Raw genomic sequence first — 18,432 nt, 5'->3', positions numbered from 1 at the left:
TAATATAACAAATTGTATTACTTGAAATGCTACTTACCTACCAGGATTGTCGAGACAAACTTTAAATATATTATCACAGGGATTTGAAGTGCATGATCCAAAACTGAAATCACAACAATCGCCATCTAGTTCCTTGCTTGATGGATTATTATAGTGTTCCAGCTTAATTTCAATGACGACTTCACTTAATCCAAGGACTACAACCTATTGATTAAATAATAACAATAATTTACTTCCAAAATTCAAAACCTGTTGATGCAAAATAAAAAACGACTTGACTCAGTCGAAGGTCTACAAAGCAGTGAATTACAAATTTAAAAAATAACTTAGACCAAGCACTACAACCCATAGAAGCAAACGACTTGACAATCTATTGAAAAGAAAAATACCGTTTAAAAAGTTCATGTCATTGATATCTGAAAGTCGAGTACATTAAATGTTGGATATCAAATTTTGTTTTATACACATTTTGAGATATAAAACATAGCTTGAGACTGGCGTTTCTGTGTTTTATACAATGGTCCCACATTCCATACGTAATTTAGAATCTGATACGTTAAGTTTAGGGAAAGTGAAAGTATGCCTATAACTTTATTCGCGTTCATAAGTATACAATTCTTTATATAGAAGGTATATGCTATACTGTATTTATATTCTTTATCTTCTATACATATCGATCATTATATACATATGTTTATGTGTTTTGGCGAATGTTTTATAAATTATTTATAAAATTATTATATCATATCGGAATCTTATTTACGTAAGGTTTACCTTCTTATGTAACATGATAATGGTAAATGACCGAAAACTTTCGTTGTTTACTATTAAACTTCATGCCGGACAAGAAAATGACAAACAGAAACATACTTCATTAGGGAATGTGACTTCAAAGCACCGTAGAGCATTTAAATATTTGAGACGTGTTTAGCATGGTCGCCCCCAGAAAAATGTTTAAAGGCTAAACGTGTTTAGAAATACTACCTCTCAGAATTGTATTTTGTGTTCAATCTCACACGTTTAGCAACAAAACGCATTTACCGTAAATGCTCGAATAAGCTCCACGGGGCTTATAACTTTCTTGTAGGCCTTCAGTACGCCGCTTATTCGAGAGCGGCGCTTATAAAAAAAATATATTGGTGAGGCACTTTCCATGCCCGTTCTCATGTCACCTACAGTCCCGTTCCGCAATATTTTTAGCCCATGACCCAAATTACACGTCAAGCACTCAGACGCGACCCATCGAACCCGAAGTCAATAAATCACGCCGGTCGTTTTTTTGTTTTTGTTTTTGTTTTTTTATCGGGCGAGGGATAGCTGGTATTAGAAGATACATACCCACTTGATTCTTTTGGAAAATTATACTATTATCCACAAATCAATTTAATACCCATAAAAATTAAAATATAACTTTGAATTAATAATTTAACAAAACCACGTATGTTATCAAATTTTCAACTAGGCCTACGTTAAAGGTTTGTAAAAATTAATGATTTACAGACATTTTACTATACATAAAATCCTTATTTGCTGCCAGAAATCTATGGGTTATGCGAAGACAGACACATTTTGAAACATTTTCAAAGCCAAACACTGTAGAAATGAACAAAACTAACAGGTTGTCATAGCTGAAGTAGGCCTAGGCCATGTTTTGATAGTATATTTTTTAACATGAAACTTTGATAACAATAAGTAGCTTTTTCACTAAAGAGATTATGCGACATATCTAATTTTTTCCGCGACTCAAACATTGGTCGCGACCCATATGTTGTATAAAGGTGATTGATGGGTTATGCGAAGACATAGACATACTTAATTGAAGAGAAAAAGGTTTTCTCGTTACGATTTTCAGGTGAAAGTCATACACATTGAAATGAACAAAACTAACACATTCAGGTTGTCATGATACCTGAAGTACAAATGTTTTGATAGTGTATTTTTATTATATATTTCAATCGATGATCGAGTTTTTCTCATTGAAGTTCCTTGTGAAAAATACCCATTGATCATGTAGGCTATGACATTACAAGAAAAACACGATTCGCACTGTGTGTGTGTCATTCAAAATTGCATTGATTGTGACAACACCAAATGGCATGACTTTGACAATCATAATAACAATGATATACACTTGGCAACTTGGCTTACAATCACACGTCATCGAATTAAAATAATAGTCGCATTAATGCTGATACCAAAAAGATTAGGAATCATAGAATACAGTATTTTTAATCTGGTCAATACCATATTGATAAGTCCCGGATCAGGAACTGTCTTCTAGTGTTTGTTTACTCAGACTCATATCATTATAAATAATAAACGGCACCTTAAACGCTTGTTCAATGTAAATTATACAATTTGGTAAGTATTATAAAAACAAGTTAATAGTCCTGTAAAGCACTTAACAGCATTTAAAACTATTTTGTTTATCGGTAATTTCCCCCATAGGCATCGTTTTAATCACTGGGGTAATAATGTGAAAAGCGCTACATAAAAACCTACATAATAATAATAATAATAATATTTATTATTATTATTATTATTATTATTATTATTATTATTATTATTATTATTATTATTATTATTATTATTAATATTATTATTATTATTATTAATATTATTATTATTATTAATATTATTATTATTTTATTATTATTATTATTATTATTATTATTATTATTATTATTATTAAAAACCTACATAATAATAATAATAATAATATTTATTATTATTATTATTATTATTAATATTATTATTATTATTATTAATATTATTATTATTATTAATATTATTATTATTTTATTATTATTATTATTATTATTATTATTATTATTATTATTGAATTATGGAATCGCGGCCGACGAGATTCCACAAAAATCACAACGCAACGACGCGCCTACGTCGGATGTTTTTAATAGTTTTCGAGCGCTCACAGAGGACGCAGATGGATTCTTCGGTCAACGGTCTTATGACCATCGTAAGAGTACAATGTGTGCGCTACGACACTTACGACTACAAAAAAAAATCATACGCTTATAACTATCTGTGTCGTGACGTATACTTAATACGGTACCTCTCACACCTTGCCCCAACTCGCGCCAAAAAAAAAACAACAAAATCGCAACATGAGTCACAATATTTACGGTACAAACATCACATCATATAAGGAATTGTGCTAGGCGATTTCTAGGCTTTTTTGGGAACTGGTTGGCCTAAATATATGAATACAATGGTAATCGTCAGACGTTTCATTGGCCATGCATGCCATAGGGCTACTTGGCATCTCTAGGATATCTAAGAGATTTGACGGAACAATAACTAATGAAAACAAAATGCTGAGCATTAACAATAAAACGCGCTACTCACTACATTTACCATGATATGAATCACCACTTGTCAATTTTCTGGCTCAGTAATTTATTTTCTTTTTAAAAAGGAAAACGCAAAATCATTTTGCACTATTTGATAGTACTAATGCATGACGATACTATACAATGAAAAACCACCAACGCTAGAAAAACGTATGACATGCGTTGGTTGGTGGCATTCATAGGGCCAATGATTCAGGCAATAAGATTTAATCTTTTTCAGAAATAGGACTATATTTATATACATGTTGAATATGTTGGAAAAGTTTATATTCTAAAAGAGCAGAACAATTCTAGTGGTTGTTAAACTCTTACTTTTCTGCGTTGAGCCAAAAAATTACAAATATAATTCAATACTGAATTACTAACTTTGTAATTTAACGTTACGTTCAATTGAATAAGAAAATATTCTCTTCGCCAAAAACAGACGCAAAATAATATAATACCAGACGTTCGTGTGTTCTTCAATGACTCAAAATCAATTTTAGGATTTTAATATTAAAGGTGTTGAAATGTTCACGTCGCAGAGGTTGAGAGATAAACAGATTTCCCCCAAACAGCTCATAAACAAACATTAGCAGTGGCGGATTCAAAGGGGAGGGAAGGGGGGTGCGAGCAGGCCCGGTTCCCTACACCCGTCCTTGAATTTGTCCAAATTGTAAATACATGGGGAAAAATAAGGACAATTATAATCGAATTTAAATTTGAGAGTGCTATTTCCACTGATGGTCTAATAATAGTAATATAGGCCTATTTCTTTCTATTGTTATCATTTTCAAAAGAAGTTGTACTATCTTTATCGCGAGTGAACATTATTATTATCACTATTATTATTAGGCCTATCATTATAATTTTAGTTATCAATTCTAATATTTTGTTGTTATTAATACTATTGATTCAAAATGACATCTGTGAAATATAATTGACTTTCGCTTTGCCCTATTCGTTCTATAGCTTTAATATGTATATTTAACTGATTTATGTCGGAATCCCAGCAGAAAATCAATCGTATAAAAAACAATAACATGTGTGATGAAATCGATATAGGCTTTGTTGCATGGGTAGGCCTATCGCAGTGAACACAATTAGACTTTGGAATCACAAAATAACAGGCAGATATGATTTAGATATAGTTTCAATTGCTTAACAGCATCATTGTAAATAGAGAGATGTAGAAGTCTAAATGTGTATTTTCTCAATTGATAATGTCTTGTAATAACGTTCAATAGTTGAAATTGTAAACCATGGCATTAAAATAATTATTTCCTTCTTTCGACTGAAAGAAAATCTTTTCCTCGCACAGAATTTATGTAATGTAAATCATCGCAAATCAGTTTGTATTGATTTTTTAAGTTCAGTAATGTGATCGCCTATATCTGACGATGTTTAAAAAACGGATTTTCCAGATTTTACCCAAGAGAACTTACAACAACAAGGCGTGTGTTTACATTCAGCCATGCATTCTTCTGTTGGCAACGGTTACGGAAAAAACACCAAACCAAAAACTGAGTGATAATACGTATCGTGAAAACGTTTTCAAGGTTTAAAGAATATACTTACCGTATACTTATTCGAATAAAAGCCACACTTTGAATAAACGTCCCTCGATTAAACGCCCCTTTCAGAGCCCCATTTGAAATAATGCCTACCTCGAATAAACGCCCGGGGCCTTTATTTTTTATTTTCGAATAAACGCCCCCTAAACATCTGTAAAGACAACTAATGGAAGCACATCATTCTCAACACATTCTATTAATGTTCTACTCCAGTATAATTACATTATTTTCTAACTTGGTTAAGTTGGGATCATAACAACTCCCTGTTGGGATCAACAAACTTTAGGATGTTCACAGAATAACACATTTCGACGGTAATTATGTGTTGTTTCCACATTTACAGTGAAATTAAAGGGTGTTTATTTGATCAACGTACGGTATCCATTTTAAACCAAAAAATAATAAACGCTTCCCTCGAATACCCTTCTCAAAAATAAACATTTATTTAGCGTTTATTCGAATAAATACCGTACGGTAATTTGGCCAAAATTTTGCTTTTTAACACTAGGAAGCGGAGGTGCTTTTAGATATCTCATCAACTCCATAGTTAGAATACAAGCTACTGTCTTACATTTTATCTTTTTTTCATGTAAATTTAGGTGTACTTAATTAATACATTTTATACATATAGGACCTAGTACGTACAACTTTGCTTTTTTAGGTCTTCACTTGTTTTGTTCCTTTCTTTTTGTATTGTCATATAAATATGATGTTAACAAGGTAATTCAGGGGTCCCAAGTTGGAAGATTCCACATCAGGGAGATCTGTTTAAATGATTTTTCTAAACACATCTACAAAATTATTATGTTGCTGTGCATAGTGATACTGTAACAATTGGCACTGACTTCCGGGAGACAATTGATAATGCAGTAGTAAAAACATGCAAATACCGTGAATTTTCGGGAGATTATTTCCAGAAGATTCTTCCCGGGAGTGCAGCAGGCATTTCCGCCGATTTTTAGGAGACTCCATGTTATTGAATGTTATTGAATTAAATTTAAAATATTTATTCTGTTATATGTATATACAGTATGTATATGTATGTGTTTGTGTATGTATGTGTATATGTATGTATGTATGTATGTATGTGTGAATATGGGTGTGGAAGGGGCGTGTGTATGTGTGTATGTCTATGCAATGTATTGTGTGTGTGTGTATGTATGTATATGTAAGCATGCGTGTATGTGTGTGTGTATGTGTGTATATATATATATATATATATGTATACTGTATATATATATGTATATATGTATATATATATATGTGTATATATATGTTTGTGTGTATGTGTATATGTATAAGTGTATGTATTAACCAACTTACTTATATTATTAGTATTAGTATTTATTTTTATCTCTATTACTATTTTTGTAAACCCTTTTTTATTTATATTTCGTTCTACCGCAGTATTTTCTTACTATATTTTATCACAGTAATTAAGTTTTTACTGATTTTTTTTATTGTTGCATGTCTTTACGGCTGTGCCTCTGTTATAAAAGAGAAGCAATAAAGTTACTTACTTACTTACTCCATCCTGGGACTCTGCAGGGGACTTGAGAACCCTGTGCGCTAAATGTGGTCTTTAGATTTCTCTTTTTTAGTAAAACTAAAAAATAATACATTAACTGTTTATGTTTTAAAATGGATGACTGTATGAGCTTACTTATTCTCAGGCTGCTTATTCTTCATAAAACATTTCATGGTAGCCAGACATGAAGTCTTGTACTCGTTTTACCCAAGTCCATTAAAATATTACAGTACGGTAATTACTAACATCGCACTAACATTATCGTTATTCAATATACACAAAAATTGTATACGCAAAACATGTATATGATGTGCATTGCCTAATATTTTTACTTATAAATCATACATAACAAAATTTATTTATAGAAAAATTGCATTATCATCATTATTTATTTTATAGTGGTCTTTAATTGATTAATTTAACAATTTTTTATTTGGCTCTGCCAAAGCCATAGTATTTGCTCTCAAAATAGAGAGAGTCTTTAATAGAGGGAACAGCTAATGATAAAAGATGAAACATGGAAACATTCAAAATTTTATGAATTTGCGGCGGGAGATAGGTAAGTCGTCCCGATTTTGTGTTTCATCTGTGTTATTTGAAACCACCTTCACAAAACTAAAAAGTTACTAATTAACTAGGCTACTAACATAAAAAATGACGAACTAATGACCAATGACGAAACATATAATTAAGTGCAGGACTTCTAATGAGTTAACGCATTATGTGCTAATTACTTGCAGAATCTGGGGAAGCACCTAGCTGTAACCGGGCCTTGATGTTTCAAGTAGTAAGATAAACTTTGACATGAAATCGTACTTCCTCATCTACTAAAGTATTTGAGTTAAATTATAGAAATACCGAAATTAAGCCATCCTTGTATAATAATCAGATTTAAAGTTGTCCAAACAACACGGAGTTATGCCATTATCGCTGCTCCTCAGTGGACACGTTCGCGGTGTTAGTGGTGGTCGTAGTCTTAATCGATCCTAAACGTTTTTTGCAATATTCTTCATTTAGTGTAATTTTCTTCAGCTACCGGTATATCAATCATTCAAAATGTAGCTTCCATTGATTCCAGTGGTAGATCATGGGATGGCAACATAGGCGTACCCAAGTCCCACCCCATCCCGCCTTCACCAGAACCAATAATCGGAAATACGTTTGTAACACAGGCCCGCAAGGCAATTTAATTTGGCCCGCGAGAAAAAACAAAATAATAAAAAAAATATTTAAAACATAATAAAATTTCGATGAATACATTTTCAATGAAGTGAAGACATTCTTCACTGTGTGCTTCAAAAGAGCCAAAAATCACCTTATGATGCAAGGGTTTCCCCCACTCAGATCTAAATTAAACCCTATAAACACAACTACAAAAAAAAAAAACAAAAACAAAAAAAAAAAACTCCCAAGATTGGTATTCTTATTTAGCTCTGCTAAATTTAACATAGCAACCCAGAGGAAGTAAAAACGTTATCTTAGTTTATAAAATGTTAAGGGTTGCAGAGTCCTGATGCCCGATTTACTGTATGAGGGAACAGTGAAATTACGATTTCACTGTTCCCTGGTATGACCCATGGTAGAAGAAGCACATTGTTAAATCATAGAGGTAAACACAATAAATTTATGTTATTTTGCAATACGTGTATTGGGTTTTACCGTTAATAATATTAGTAAACCTTTACATGGTAATGAACAGTTAGTGAACCATAAACAGTGTTTATAAAAATACATTTCGATTGTCTGATACAAACGTTAAAGTCATACAGGACTATATGAGTCGCCATGTTCTTTCTGTGTTTAGTTCTGATCAATGCAATGTGTTTCATCAATAGCCCTGTTTTCAAGTCACACAGTATTAGCACTACACCGACTTTGGTGCCGCAAAGTTCCATCTCTGTATTTTGTTCTGTTCACTTTGTTAATAGCATTCTTTTATTAATTTAAAGAGGTAATAAAAATCTGTGTGTATCAAAAGAGAGTGCTCATGAAATACATTTCGCAAGTCCTGCGTCGGTGACATGAGAAAATCTTTTTGTATTTTGACTGATAACTATTAAACTGATGACTGTTAACATTTTCGGCGACCCAATATTTGAGTCATGATAGCTGGTGGAGGCCTAGTAAAATTTAAAAGAGGGCCCCTTATTATTGCAAAAAAAACCCAAAAACTTTTAAATAGACCTATCTTAGCGTTAATAGTTTTACCCAGACGTAAACGATTGCGTAAACGATTGCGTTTACGATAACTCATGTCTCTCGGACAGTATAAGTACGCAAATAGCGCTTCGTGCCACACCACACCCCACCCCACGAATATCGATCAATCATTTAATTCAAGAATCCATCTAATCGCCTTCCCTCCCCACCCCACGACTTAACTTCCATCATAATGGATCGAGGTGGATAGGCCGATAATATTTATCAAAACATGAATATACATAACATTTCGCATTTGAACAGTGCTTTCATTCTAGCCAAGGAAACGTATTTAAAAGAATAGCCTTATTTACTGTTCAAGTCTTTTTCAGGAAGGGCATCTGTTCTTCACGGTGACCTCACACGCATACCATAACCATGCCATAACAAACATTAAGAAAATTGTATGTTACCTGGGTTATCCCAACCCAATACCGTATACGGCATTCTAAAAACATTATAGCTCCATGCTAAAAACCAACTGTCGAATCAACGAATATTATTAAATATCATTGTAAAGGTTAAAAGAGAGTTGAGGTGAAACAAAATACATATAACTGTACCTCAAGTATGACCACAGCTTGTAACAATAGTGTATCCATCGCGGCAGACGACAGCTCCTCTTACTACCACTACTACGGCGCAATTAATGATAGGCTTACTAGTATGGCAACCTTGAGCTACGTTTGGAACCAATCAACAGAGCTGAAGTCATTGTTGTGTGACGTCACCAATACCTATTTAAATAGCAAAGCAAACGATTAATCATATTATTGTTCTGTTCTAACCTGGATCCTTTTCAAATTTCAATGCACCCATCCCACTATTATTCAAACGATATTACAAATTAGTACAGTACTATAATGACATTAAAATTATGGGAAAAAAAATGATTCCGGTTTTGTTAACAGGAAAACAAAAGGTAATGGAAGTAAAAATTAAAAATTATCTTACTACTACTATTATTATATTATGATTGCTGTTTCACTTTGTATTTCTACTGTATGTTTTGTATTAATGAAGGAAAGAATATAAATGTGTATTTGGATTTAGTTGAATTGAAATATTTTTATTATTAATAATAAATATTATTATTATTAATATTATTATCATTTCTATTACTGTACCATTATCTTATCCTTATCTCATTCATATCATCATTATTATCATTATCATCATCGCAATCATCATTCCTTATTATTATCATTGGCATTATCCTTATCATTATTATTATTATTATTATTATTATTATTATTATTATTATATTATTATTATTTTAAGTTAAATACAGATATTATTATTTATTTATTATTATTATTATTATTATTATTATTATTATTATTATTATTATTATTATTATTATTATTATTATTATTATCATCACCATCATCATCATCATTTCGAGTTCTTTGGTATAGTAAGCCTATTTATTTCAATGTTCATAAACCCTGCACCAATTCTATTTAAATTTAAAGATTTTGTAGTAAAAGGTCTGGAAATCACCGATTCTTTTTAATTGTTGAGATAAAAGAGCATACCGTCTCTCTAGGGGAAACCATTTGAAGCATCAGCCCCTGATTAATTCAATTCGAGACCACCTGGGACCCCCTGGGACCTGAAAATTGGGAATTTGGAGTTCCTTCGTTAAAAGATTTAAGATTTTTATTGGTTCTTTAAAAAGGGATCCGGAGTGTAATTAACATGACTGAAACAGGCAATGTTCGAGTGCAAATCGTTTGAACTGACTAAAATTTTACCTCTTACTCTTTGTTGTGCATTGTTATTCTAATTCTTTTATTATATTCGGCCTACTTTGTGACCCACATGACCTTAAATGAGAAGTACTTCCGATTTGGAAAGCCATCCAGTCTTGGTTTTCCCAGGGAACAGTGAATTTTCCTTGTGTTGATGACTATTGATTATTATGTTATTTTAATCAATGAGACGAATTAATGAAATGGAACAAAACATATTATTCTGTTTCAAAAAGTCACTATTATAAAAACAATATATTTAGGCTAGAAGCATTCAGTGCATTATGAACCGAGACCGGGCTCGAGCCTTTTTTTTTTTTTTTTTTTTTTTTTTTTTTTTGATGGGGAAGGGTGAAGAGTTAATTGTGCCTGAACCCTGGCCACGCACCCTCATACATGTGACACTATATAACGACATAAACCACCATAGCGATATCAATGCATTTATCTAAAGTAAATGAATGCAGACCTAAAAAAGTAATCTTAGCTTGTATAGAGTTTCATACGATAGTGTTACTACAGGAATTATCAGAATTAACACTTGGAATGTATCATACAATTTTACCAGCAGGCGTGTTAGCGCCCTCAATAATTTAGGAAAACATTTGTTAGTAAAGGACCTGTATTAATTTCGTAATTTATGGATATTTAAAATTCTTAGAAAATTTATATGAATATAGCATATACTCATTCTTTATATTTGCCACTCTTATGAGAAGTATATATTGAGGGTCTTAAGAATTGTAAAGGGAAAGTTTATGAAGTGCTTATTGGAAGTTCAATGGCGGACTTCCGATTGTCACTTGAGTGGCAAAGTTTAACAACTGACAATTCACAGGATTTCCTGCGATACACTGTTATGATAAAGGAATTTATTGTACAAGCATATAATATATATTTCTGATTTTGACTTATATATTATTTTAATGGTTCAGGTACCGGTAATAATTTGTTGCATAAAGTCATGGCCATTGCATGACTGGATTGTACATTATTATACGCCAGTGTACCATTTAACAGTCAGTCCGTCAGTATCAATCGTTGGAATTAAAAAAAACAAAAAGAAAAAAAAACAAAAAAAAAACCTAGTATTAGGCTTTTTAAGTTGTTAAAATCGCGCTCTCTGCCAACACAAGTTAAAGGCGCATACACACCGAATTCGAATTATCGAATCCGAAGCCTCCCGAACCTATCAACGAATTGGATACTATGTAAAAAACAAAGGAAGGGTTTTACTGCATTTGTAAATCGTGGTCGCAAGGACCGGAACTGTGAAGTTACATCGAGGGGAGTAATATGTGACGCATCATTGCAAGTTTAACAACCGTACACTAACCTTTTATGCCAATTCATTGAACGCAATCACTAAATATTCTGTGTTTTTATGTTTAAATTTTAAATACGAAAAGCGTTTCGAAAAAGAAAGTCGCATTATCGGTATTCTTTAGAATCATCTGAGGGTGAACATGTGAAATGAACTGACAATGAAGTGTGACACCTGCATGCAGTTGGAAAAGCACTAGATGTTAGAGGGCAGTGCTCAAGTTCGATGCGATTGTAGAAATCGTACAATAAGCCTTTTACAAGTGGTAGCCCTACAAAATATAATATGTACGACTGTATTCAGATTGTTGATATTTTGTATTCAGTGATAGATCAGAATGGGTATTTTTTTTAATGAAAGTTCCTATTTAAATACATGTATCAAGGTTACGTTGTATAGTCTTTGTCGAAAGTGAGTTATATTTTTTATTATAAGAACACATTTTGTAAGTACAGTACACCGAGGCTAAAATTGCATTAAAAATAAGAACAAAATAAGAACAAGTTAAGGCTGAGGTAAGATGCCAAAGTAGCTTTTATTTATTAAAAAAAAACAAAAACTAAAAAACCAATAAATGAAGCTAATCACATACAGTAAAGTATTTTATCATTATATCTACTCCATTAATGTCATCAGATTTTATGTAACTTCCCTTATATTAGGGAACGACACAAAATACTCGGCTAAACTTGAACTGTAATAAGATTATTTCCCCCTCAGTGTGTGTAAAATAAGAACAAAATAAGAACATGTTTTTAGCCTGAATGGCAAACAAATAAGAACTCTGAGCTTTGGCAAAATGTTACTGATTCATATTTATAAAATAAAGGCCTATCTGAATCAATATAATAATATAGAGCTTTGTCCGATTTTGAACATAAACAGCACATTATACAATGCTAAGGAGTTCTAGTTCCATTGATCTTTCGCGTTATACCAACTATTTTTACCACAAGCTTCCAAATACACTTTAAAACTATGAACGCTCAGCTTATAGAGTTATCCTCTTGCTCTTATTTTTGTGTGTTTTTATGTACTTTGTATTTTGTTTTGATATAATAATAATGAGGGCAATAAATAATAAACAAACAAACAAAAAACGTACGAGCATGGCCTGCTGGTAGGGATCTCCGCATCACACGTTCACGCATGGCTAAGTAATAAGTTATCACGATGAACTAAGAGCGTGGCGCCAAGATTCGCCCGACGGAAAGTGGGGGGGCCTATTCCCCCGGCGAGGGGGAAGATTTCGACAAGAGCAATGTGGGCGTGGTCGAGCGTCGCTTAAAATTTTTCGAAAGTAAGTCAGGGGCGAAACTCCCGAAAATGTTGACAATTTACGAGTTTCAAAGGCTAATCGATTTTAGGGTCTACTAAGCGGTGTGCCCTGCCTCTCTTATACACATCTAGATGTGTATAAGAGACTTCCCGCTGGCGCCACCAATGTGAAATAAATCATTAACAAGTTACATGTTAATGCTGGTAGCAATCGACTTCTTTTCATATGTTACCAAAGCTGGTATAATGCTGTATCAATAACGGTATTATGAACTTGAAGATAGCTACTGCCAAATATAAACTTGTAATTGTGAATATTTCAATGACTTTATACGGAAAAATGACATTAAAAACCGTTGAAATAACCTGTCTTAGTCGTCTTTGCATAGGCTTATGGAATACATTTTTCTAACTTTTTTCTGGCAGCAAAAATAAGATCTTCGAAATAATTAACGTATAAATCAATGAGCAGGGACGGATTTAGGGGGCGAGCCGCCCCTCCCCCATTTTTTTTTAAAGTAAAAAATTTAAAGAAAAAAAAACAAATATAAAAAAAATAATTACTGATTGCCCAAAACGCTTCTGAGGTTATTTCCGGGCATCTAAACAAAACGTTCGCGGGGACATGCCCCCGGAGCCTCTAAGGTAGTGTTGTCTATCGACTGCATCATCTCCTTTCGCTTACCCCACCCCCTTTTCGGACATTTTATTATTATTTTATATTCTACACAATCGAATATTTTGATTGAACTGAATTTTATTAATGATATGACATTTTGTAAGGCACCTTCCAAAATAGCTACCGTAGTTATCCACAACCGGGTTTCAATCAATTTACTCCACTTTACTACACATTTTGTGTGACAACACATTTTATAAGAATAGCACTGAGGCTGAAATTGCTTAAAATATAGCCTAAGAACAAAATAAAAACAAATTGAGGTTGAGGTAGAAGTTGAGACCAATTATTAAGTCCAGTTTATGGCTGCATTAGGAGGCCCCCATTTCTAATAATAGTATCAACCAGTGTTTTGTGTAAAATTTCTTACGGCAGGGATTGTAATGCGCATGTCAAAGATAGTTGATCATCGTTGTCGGCTCGCTTGTTTGACCTTGATGCTTTAAACATAGCTCCACGCGAGAGAAGCCTATCGTCACGGGAGGAGTATACACAGAGCTTGAAATACACATATTCTGGATAATATTTGCCTACTATGCTCCTTGATTTCTACTAGATACCAAACGAATTTTGATTTTAAAATGGCTGATGATAATACAGTAATATGGTGTACCAAATATATTCTGATGGTGATTTGTGTCGTTGCGATAGCGGTGAGTTTTCCCACTTTGAAATTATCTTCTCCAGTTTCATTCACCGAGCAAGGAAAATTAATAATTTCTAGAGGGAGACGATACTATTGTAATTAGAAACTAAATTGTATAATAAATAATATGCTAATTATTAATTACTATTGTTGAGACTACCGTAATTTTACAGTGTATAATATGAATATTATGTTTTGTGTCTGGTCCATCTATTCCTGACCATGGTTAACATGAATGATAAAAAGAACGCGACAGTTGGTATTTAATTTTCATATTTTGTATCGATTTTAAAAAGATGTGGTATATTATATAGGCCTCGAAGAAGGTTGTCTACTACTACCATTTCCGTAGAAATTCCATCGATACCTGAGGTTTTCGTCGGGTTTTGCAAGGAATTTGAATTGAGAATTGACGGTTGTAGAAGAATAAAAGCAGTTAGTTGCCTAAAATGGTTAAACTGTGTGTCCCGCCTGAGGTAGTAAGGTTTTGTTTACGCTTTGTGTAAGCTACATAATAAACAGATAACCCCGTGGCATTCATACGGAATGCATTCACACGAATAGAAAAACTCTTTCACGGTTCATAAGGATTGTTTAGGCAACACACACTTTTATTTTTTTTTTTACTGCCACAAGTCCAAGAAGGTATATACAATCAAAAAGAGCGTGATAGATTTTCTATAATGCATTCTTATACCTCTCCTACCAATACCACGGAGGTCTGCTACTATCATCGAGCCACCACCCAAAAGTTCTCAACTTTTTGTTGTATTCCTTTTTTCTGGTACATTATCACTTCCTGTCAAAGTGTCTCTAATTAAAATTCTTTAGAAGCGAAAACAGAAGTAATCAACACCTAATTATGAATAGCGTCCATTATTCTTTGACAATTAATAGATAAAAATTGATTTTTTTTTCTTTCAACAATGTCATTGATTGAGGAAAGAGTAGGCCTAGGCCATAAATATTACGACGTGAATTTACTTTCAGTTTTGGTTGGTAGCCTGTTCTAATCCAAAACTATCGTTGACTGCAAAAAATTGTTCTAAGGCTTTGTTATTATAAATAGCCTATAACACATACGGTAGGCCTACATGTACATTTTTTTACATGTGCATTTATATATAATGTAGGCCTACATGTACATTTATATAGGCCTGTAATTTTTACCATAACGCTATAAAAGTGGTAGAAAATTCAACAGTATAATTATTCTCGAATTTAAATGTATTCATTTGCTCAGAAAAACCCAGCCACCCACCATCTCGCAGATCTCAAGGGTATAATAATATATTACTTTAACAGCCTAGTTACTGTTTTTAAGTAGAGGCCTACATGTAACGTTAATATTATTATTAATGGAGGTTTATTTGAGGTTTCGAATCGGGCTTTCAATTGTGGTCGGGGTTCGAACTCGCTGTGTACTTGGTAAAGGCAGTATCTACGCATGCGCATTAGGTCTAGCTTGCTTGACATACCCGTTATTTTATTAACATTAACCTATTATTGATTGTGTAATTACATAACAAATTATAACAATTGAGACGTCACATCTAGCTAGGTAGCTAACTGTACAATTCACTACCAGAAGTGGCGAGATTATTTCGTCTATATCTTCTCCATCAACAACTCTGCTTTTGGTCTCGAGCACCTTGTCTGCCCCTCTCACCTGTTGTCTGAAAATCTAGCTTCATGTTCTCACACCTCTGACACACCTATTTCCTTTCCACACCTTTTCTCGTCTGTTTATGACTGTGTTAATGTGATCATCCTATTCATTACAGTCGTCTCCATAAACTTTACCTTACCGCATTTTTTGAATAATTACTGTAGGCCTACAGTATAAGCGAGTATTGTGAATAGACTATTTTTCTTCCGTTCACATGACGTCACCAAAATGGTTAATCAGTATAAGGTTGTGATTTTATTGCATTGCGAGGTGATAGTATGGAGGTATAAAATATATAATATAAAAATATTTTTATACCTCCATGGTGATAGTAAGCATTATTCATACCATTCATACTGGATGGACTCTACTGTAATTGATGTGTTTCAGGGGAATTCATCGTATATCTGTTTAATATCTCTCAGAGTTCTCAATCAATCTCCCTATTCGGAAGTAATAAGATTCAAAAAGCATTATCAAAACGCCAGTTGGATGCTCATGGAGTAGAAATGTGCAGAAATGATGCTTCGGAGCCTTCCAGTAAGATCGGTTAATGCCTCTGTGTGAGAAGAGGAGAAGATGAATACACAATTGCTTTGTTCTCTGTACAGTATAAACAGTTGTTAGAAGTATCATTGCCTGCATCCATGATACAGGCGCATCCACCATGCATCGATGGCTTGTATATACAACACAGTGCTATTGTTGAATTCATAATGTCGTTTATGAATGTTAATTTCTAATTTTCCTTTGCACAATGACCGTGATTCATCATTGGTAGTCACGGCTTAGGTAATCGCTGTTTTTGTACGGTTGCTAAAATATAGACTTACTCTACTGGGATAAAAAAAATCTCTTGAACAGACTCTTAAACATAAAAAAAAGAAAAGAAAAATAAGGTGCCACGGGGCTTTGGCGTACGCAGGCGATTGATGCAGGCAGGCAAGGGAAATCCCCAGAAAAAAGTATGCGTCCCGAGCGCCCTCACCCAAATTAAAATGTGTTGAGCAAAATTTTGTTGAGCAAATTAAAATTACGAGTGCACTACCTGGTACCATGGAGGAATTCCTCCATGCTGGTACCAAGTAAAAAATGATTAGTAACATTTAGTACGCATACAGTATCTTATTTCAATATAAGCCTGAGGTTAATATTAACTGCAAACCGTTTAATGAGGTAAATGATTAATTAACCCATGTATTGACCTCGAAAATGAAAACATCCTCCGCCTTTGTTATATCATTTCGGTGAATGATTTTGATAAATTAAGCCCAGACGATTTGAGATGCCTACCACCTGGCCTTCCCTTCAATCTCCAGATCCCCGTCAGTATCGCGTCTACGCTGAGGATGAACGTAACCATAACCCTGTTAAATGCAGGCTCAGTAGGATTAAATTGGTATTCATACGCCTCGTAGTCAGTAATTTTCATTCAATTCAAATGAACTACGAATCAACACTATTTACAGGTTGATTATAACATGGAAGAACGCGTTTTATTTTTCTATGATTTTAGGGATTATAAAATGCAGAATACTTTTGAAACTAAACTCCATAGAGTAGATACCTCCGCCCTATGCTTAAAATGCGGACTACAGTACATTTTTTTAATTGACCTTCCATGACCTTGACTCTTCACTTCAAAATTTAATCACATTACCTACCACTCTATGATCATCCATTCTTTATTTATTGTGTAATCTTTATTATGTGATCTTTCAAATGTCCGTGACCTTGACCTTAGACAAATATGTACCACTCCACTACAGTAATTTCTTATGATGATCCTTCAGTAGTTTTTATTCGACTAACTAAAGACAGAGATTGGCTGGGATAATGAATAAATATTATTCAAAAAAGAAAACACCGTACACTACTTTACACTATTTTATCAGGTTGTATCAGTTGTAAAATGTAGGTTGGGAAAATTACTATGACGTCAGCTGGTGATGGAGCTACAAAATTAAAAATAACCGTTGCAAATAGTCGAAGTGTAATGATATAATCGCTGTATATACTGTAATACTATGTGTGAGCGTTAAATTATAATATGCAGCTGTTCGTCTCTATTTAATCACTGTACTGCTATGCAGACGATATGTATTGGTTGTTATTTGACACAAGTTATTACCAGTCTTGTGAATACTCCTAACAAGGCAATTACGTGTGTATCTGTGGTCAGGAGTAGTGTCCTTGAAAGTTCAAGTCTAATCGTGAACTTCAGTTTAATCAATGAAGAAATATGATATAGATCTGTCTATTTGTAATCTTTCCTTTGTTTATTTACGCTCGTGTATGTAACAATCGAAAATAAACTTCAATAGACGTCTGAAAAGATCGACAAGATGCCCGAAACGTCAACAGCTTTTGTCTCCATGACATTTTCGTTGCTTTTACAACTCATTCGTTTAAAATGTAAATCAATCTGCAT

The 18,432-nt window shown here is 33.3% G+C and overlaps 1 protein-coding gene across 1 annotated transcript in view; it reads right to left on the bottom strand.

Moving 5' to 3' along the window:
* The window catches only part of LOC117108251 (delta-like protein D), a gene marked incomplete at its 5' end in the record, with an annotated part of 18,524 nt that extends 9,136 nt beyond the window's left edge, over nucleotides 1–9,388 (bottom strand). The window contains 2 exon segments of the mRNA XM_033250223.1: nucleotides 38–204; nucleotides 9,215–9,388. Of these exon segments, the coding sequence (XP_033106114.1) occupies nucleotides 38–204; nucleotides 9,215–9,253 (206 nt within the window).
* Nucleotides 9,389–18,432: the final 9,044 nt, after the last annotated feature.

Source organism: Anneissia japonica, unplaced genomic scaffold, assembly GCF_011630105.1.
Source record: "Anneissia japonica isolate Jap-2015-1 unplaced genomic scaffold, ASM1163010v1 scaffold456_len727751_cov192, whole genome shotgun sequence".
Lineage (NCBI taxonomy): Eukaryota > Metazoa > Echinodermata > Crinoidea > Comatulida > Comatulidae > Anneissia > Anneissia japonica.
The sequence above is the reverse complement of the archived record's forward strand: the minus strand, read 5'-3'. Positions and strand labels throughout refer to the sequence as shown.